Below are 6,481 nucleotides of genomic sequence, written 5' to 3' on the forward strand. Positions count from 1 at the left end.
CCTTGCACAAGGAGGACAAGACAAAAGATCATTTCTAAAGAGGCTGACTGTTCACAGAGCTTTGTGTCCAAGCACATTAACAGAGACGAAGGGAAGGAAACAATGTGGTAGATAAAGTGTACAAGCAATATGGATAACAGCATCCTGGAGAGGATAGTGAAACGCAACCCATTCCAAATTGTGGGGGAGATTCACAAAGCGTGGACTGCAGCTGGAGTCAATGCTTCAAGAACCACCACGCACAGACATATGCAAGACATGGGGTTCAGTTGTCACATTTCTTGTGTCAAGCCACTCTTGAACAAGAGACAGCGTCATATGCGTCTCTCCTGGGACTGCTGCTGTCTGGTCCAAAGTTATGTTCTCTGATTAAAGTACATTTTGTATTTCTTTTGTAAATCAAGGTCTCAGAGTCTGAAGGAAAAGAGGAGAGGCACAGAATCCACGTTGCTTGAGGTCCCGTGTCAAGTTTTCACAGTCAGTGATGGTTTGGGGTGCCATGTCGTTTCCTGGTGTTGGTCCACTGTGTTTTCTGAGGTCCAAGGTCAATGCAGTCGTCTACCAGGAAGTTTTAGAGACTTCATGCTTCTTGCTGCCGACCAACTTTATGGAGATGCAGATTTCATTTTCCAACAGGACTTGGCACACAGTGCCAAAGCCTCCTATACTGGTTTAAGGACCATGGTATCCCTGTTCTTGGCCAGTAAACTCGCATGACGTTAACCCCATAGAAAAGCTATGGGTAATTGTGAAGAGGAAGATGTGATTCACCAGACCCAACAATTCAGAAGAGCTGAAGGCCACGATCAGAGCAAGCTGGGCTCTCAGAACACCTGAGCAGAGACACAGACTGATCCACTCCATGCCACGACGCATTGCTGCAGTAATCCAGGCAAAAGGAGCAACAACTAAGTACTGAGTACTGTACTTGCTCATACTTTTCATGTTCATACTTTTCAGTTGGCTAACATTTCTAAAAATCCCTTTTTTATTGGACTTAAGTAATATTCTAATTTTATGAGATGCTGAATTTGGGATTTCATTGTTGTCAGTTATAATCATCAACATTAAAATAAATATTTGAAATATATCAGTCTGTGTAATGAATGAATAGAATATACAAGTTTCACTTTTTGAATGGAATTACTGAAATGAATCAACTTTTTCATGATATTCTAATTTTATGACCAGCACCTGGTTATTAACTTCTATCAGACTAATTTCACCTTACGCCTTATTTTCCAACTCTTAACAGTAAACTTTCTAGAAACGGTTAAAATAAGACTCGAGTCAAAACAAACCATCCAATAAATAAGCAGAGAACACAAAGGCTGTTAAAACATTTATTCAACAGTTTCACTTTTTGTTTTACAAAACAGCAATATGCTTCGAATTATATCTTTTTAAAAGCACGGACCACAGCAGAAAGAATAAAAATACGAGGCAATTTGAAAGAAAACTAAAACTCATCTAAAACCTCTCATGTTGAAATGGAGTTGTGAAAAACAACTGATCCGTTCCATGTTTTACTTACAGAACAAAAGCACAACCACGTGAAAGCACTTTAATCCAGAAACATTTCTATACATTGCTTTTCAGTAACAAACAAATCTCAGTCAAAATACAAAAGAAATAATTGTTTTTTGTTAAGTTAAATGTTAAACATTTTGCATTGAAATAATTTAGTATTTTTCTGTGGATCCAGAGGAGAAACCTTTAGACGGGTAAATACGTAGAAGAATTGTTAACGAGCTCATGTCAGTGATCTCTCAGTGAACACTTTTTAAAGGGAGTCTGCACGTTTCAACTAAACCAGACGACAAGCAGCAAGAAGGCAGAAACACCTGAAACACGTCATTTCATCAGGAAGTTTATGAATAAAAACCTGATGAATCTCTGCTCGCATCTCAGCTTTTATTAAACAAACTCAGTCTGAGCTGTAAAAAAACACGCACGCACACACAAGGTTTATGGGGCTACTCCAGGAAGTGGACGCAAGAGGAAATGCAACCCCAGGTTGATCAGATCGAGTGTTTACACTATACAAAGTACTGCCACCAAGTCCTCACACTCTTCCTCAATGAGGTGTACGATTGTTTTAATTAAACATGATGACAGAAATGGAGGAAATGTTGTCAAACAGTAATGAAGGTGTTTATTGTTTATGCATAATGATATTCTTATAACCAGGTCTTCTTTCAGATGATTCCTCTTCAGGGTCTCCACAGCGAGTCGTCCTCCTCCGCCTCTCTGTCCTCACTCATCTACCTCCATGTCCTCTCGAACTCTAACTCCATACGTCTCCTCGTTGTCTTTCATTCTTATAACCAGTCAAACATGTTTTTACAAGAATTTTTTATTCCCCAATATTTTGGTATTTTCTTTAAATCAAATAAATTTCTGTTCATAGTTTAGTTCCTGTAAAGAGTTTCAGCTCAGGCTCACGTCGTCACACACTGTATGGCACTGCAGGACCTGCGTCCATCTTGACTCTGAGCCGTCCCAGCACTCGGGGCTTCTGTTAAAGGCCCCAACACAAACTGACGGGAACATTCACAGAACAAAAGACCATCAAAGCAACGACATGATAAAACTACATACAGAATAAACACGATGAGAATAAAAATCTTTATGAGGCATGCAGGCAAGCACAGCGTAAACTGGAGCAAGCTCAGAACCTCCACCTGGCCATGAGTGCAGGTCCACTTCAGTCCAGGACACAAGACTAAAGCAAGAGTGAAGGAAGGCTCAAAGCCAGATGGAGAAACGTTCAGGGGTGTTTGCTCTCAACTAATCAACATTTAACAGAACATACATGACACAGGTCCAGTGTTGGGCCATGTTTGCAACAAGACTCTTACAAAAACTGACCTTTATAATAAACAAGGGTCTGGAAAGAGCCCCCGATTACATCACTCATACCGGGGGAGATACATCCCTGATTAGTGGATACTTTCATAAGATTCAAATAATACAAATAAAAATACAACAAAAGAACTTTAGTACAGCAGGACGGCCTCTTCCAGTCACGTTAAAGCTTTAGAGACGCTGTCTGTTCACGTCCTGCTTCAGTTTGTACTGTCAAAATAAAAGAAGGCTCGGGAAAGAAACAGACGAGTTCACGCCTTAAGGCAAAGACACGCACGCACACACGCACGCACACACACATGAGAAATCTAGTTTCTTTCTGTACAAATGAAGAAAAAGTTGATTTCAAACCTCTGAATCATTTGAAAGTAGATTGTTTTTCTTTAAACAGATTTATCTTCTGAATTGGGGCGGCTGTGGCTGAGTAGTTAGAGCAGTCGTCCTCCAATGCAAGAGTTGGGGGTTCAAATCCACCAGCAGTCACATGTTGAAGTGTCCCTGGGCAAGACACTGAACCCCTCACAGCCTCTGATGTGTGTCCCATCAGTGTCTGAATGTGATTTAAAGCTCTGATTAGTCTCTTTAGAATGATTTGTTCAAGCATCTTTGTAGAGATCTAGTATAGAGCTGTGTGAATGGATCAATGAGGACACAGATTATTGTAGAGATCTAGTATAGAGCTGTGTGAATGGATCAATGAGGACACAGATTGTTGTGTAAAGAGCTTTGAGTGTCTCCATAAGATAGAAAGGTGCTGTATAAGTGCAGTGCATTTACCATTTGAACTAATCTGTGTTATGAAAGAAAATTAAATAAGACATGGAAAACCTTTGGACATCTGTCACATCTTGAGCTTGTTTGTCTTTTTAAAAATCAGAGTTGTTTCAGAGTGAGTTAGTATGCAGCCTCTCATCAGAATGAACCTGATGTAAAATAAAACTAACAAAGTGTGATTTCATTGTGATCAGAGGACAGTTGTTGGTAGAAAAGCACCATGTGCCCTCTGCTGTATGAAGACGGTCAGAGCTGCTCTACTCGTGTTTGTGAGTGAATCTTGTGTATTAGTTCTTCACATATTGCTGTTTCTGCACAGCTGTATTTATTTTAAATCTCTGACAAAAATAAAACTGCAAAGAACAAAACATCTGTTTAAAAAAGCATCTGTAGGGATGACAGGTATATTAAAAACAACCTTTAGACTAGTTCCACAGCATCAAATCTCCAAAACAGAGCGTTCTAAATGCGTTTATGGTTCTAATAACCCCACGGTGGCAGCACTTGTTTTTAAATTCCATTTGAACTCAGACCATCGTAACAAATTGGTCATTTTAAAACATTTGAAACACTTCAGTTTGTCAGCAGTAGAAGTGCAGTGCACCAAACGTTTTAACATCATAACTTGGGCCATAAACAACAAAATAAAAGACCTTAAAACTCTAGTCCAATAAATATTCCTAACTTGTTAGTTGTTTGTGCAAATGTATGGGAGGAAGAAACCAAAGTGGGTCAATCCTTTCTGTTCACGTTCAGACCCGAGCAAACAAAGAGCCTGAGCACAAAGTGCAGCAGTTCGTCAGTCGGTGTAGTGCATGATGGACCACAAACTACAGCAGTTCGTCAGTCGGTGTAGTGCATGATGGACCACAAAGTGCAGCAGTTCGTCAGTCGGTGTAGTGCATGATGGACTCCACGTAGTTTCCGGGGAAGAGGCCGGTGGTGGCGTTCATCACTCCTTCAAACCACCCGTCCTCGTTCTTCTTGACCACATAGATGATGGCTCCCTCCTGGAAGGACAACTCGTCCTCCTTGTCTGCTGTGTAGTCATAGATGGCCACCACTAGAGGGCGACAAACACGGTCAAATGTTATTTGAACACAGAGGAAGTCAAAAATGTTTACACAGCCGAGCCTGTTCTGTTAAATATTCAAGGCCCAAGAAGTGATGCACCAAAATTATTTTACAATATGTTTCATCTAACAACAGTAAACAAACTGACAAGGTGATACTTTTAAACAGCAAAAATAAATGTAAGTACAAACAATCACTGTAATGCCACTTGATTGTTGATATGTGCTGCTGATCTCATGCTGCTGATCTCATGCTGCTGTGTTCATTCGTCCTCATCTGCTCACACAGACTCATGTTCGTGCTGCTGTAGATCTGATCACGGTTTTTCTTTACATTTTATACTTTGTTGGATGTAACTGGAACCTGTGCACACCATTTCATTCCACCTCATGCACCACATGTGGTGAGGACGACAATAAAGAGCCATGACCTTGTATTGTATTCAGTAACAGTACACACAAGTCACAGTTCAGTACCAGTTTAAAATGGGTTTGGTGCAAATGGAAAAGTAAACAAATCCAGATGTTGTTTCTCTTGACTTGTTTTAAAGCAACAATCAAACTTCCAGAAACGGAGGGAGAAACAAGCCGCCCTGCTAATGGACAGTGGTGGGCACACTTATGCTAGTTCGCTAACTGCTAATAGCTGAACACATTTTTTGTTTAGTGGACAAGTGTCTTTGCTAACTCTAGGAACCTTTAATGAAATTAGCTTCCAGTAATTACTTTATGTCTGCAAAGTTCTTGAGCATGAACCTGTAATAACCAACAAATTCAAAGAGCATCTGGAAATGGCTGCAGATGAGCATCTTTTGGTCTCTCACTGCAGCAGATCACGAAGCGTTCCCCACAGCTGGAGTACCACCAGACAGGTCTTCAGGCTGCTTTGATCTGAATGATCAATTCATGACTTGCTTTGGAGTAGACAGCTTTAGAAAGTACTTTGTCTACCTTTAAACACATGCACCCTCTTCTAAAAGGGAAGAGTGACTCCCTCTGGCATGTAGTGTTTGTGTGCACGCACCAGACGTGGGAATCGTTTGTGTATTTGTGTGGCACACCTTTCTCCAGGTAGCTTCTGGGGGCCCATGGTGGATCTTCTTCAGCGTATGGATCACTGTACTCCACCACTGCTGATTCCTCCTCCAGCAGCTGTCGGGTGGATAGAGGCTCCTCTGGTCTGGGCTGGCTCTCAGGAGATGGGTGTGTGGGAGGGGTGGGGTCTGAAACTGGAAACCAGAATGAGACCAGCAGTCATAAAAACAACAAACACACAGGCCAAAGGAAGTGTAGATGTAGATCGAAGGTAGACTTACTGGACTCCTGAACTCGAGCAACAAAACCCATGAGAGGAAGCTGAGGGGTGAACTGGAGGAGGGAGGGGGGTGGAGGAGAGGCTGCAACACATTGAAAGTTGAGTTTAGTTCCCAGCATGCACCTCTGAAGGTTGACAGGTTATTCCATCCTGTCGACAGAAGTCACCTGGGCTCTGGTTGTAGTGGGGACCCCCGTTGATGTTGTTCTGCATTACAATTGGCTGCCCAGTCACAGAGGGGGGGCGGCGGTATGGCAGCGACCCCCCCACTTGAGGGGTCTGCTGGCGAGGCTGAGGCCGGTTCATACTGTAGAACTGAGGGACGACCGGACCTGACCCAGCACAAAGACACCTCGTTACAAACTTCATTTATTAATTACAACCTGAAAACATCCATCCATCCATCCATCCATCCATCCATCCATCCATCCATCCATCCATCCATCCATCC

The 6,481-nt window shown here is 42.0% G+C and overlaps 1 protein-coding gene across 1 annotated transcript; it reads right to left on the reverse strand.

The window, feature by feature from the left end:
• Nucleotides 1-4,529: 4,529 nt before the first annotated feature.
• On the reverse strand, nt 4,530-6,342 carry LOC119419719 (abl interactor 2-like). Its single transcript, XM_037687107.1, has 4 exons — nt 6,198-6,342; nt 6,032-6,112; nt 5,777-5,944; nt 4,530-4,705 (listed from the first exon to the last, which is right to left on the reverse strand). The coding sequence occupies exons 1-4, from the start codon at nt 6,334-6,336 to the stop codon at nt 4,530-4,532; spliced, it is 564 nt and encodes a 187-aa protein (XP_037543035.1). The 5' UTR covers nt 6,337-6,342.
• Nucleotides 6,343-6,481: the final 139 nt, after the last annotated feature.

This window comes from Nematolebias whitei, chromosome 13 (assembly GCF_014905685.2).
Source record: "Nematolebias whitei isolate Nwh7 chromosome 13, NemWhi1, whole genome shotgun sequence".
Lineage (NCBI taxonomy): Eukaryota > Metazoa > Chordata > Actinopteri > Cyprinodontiformes > Rivulidae > Nematolebias > Nematolebias whitei.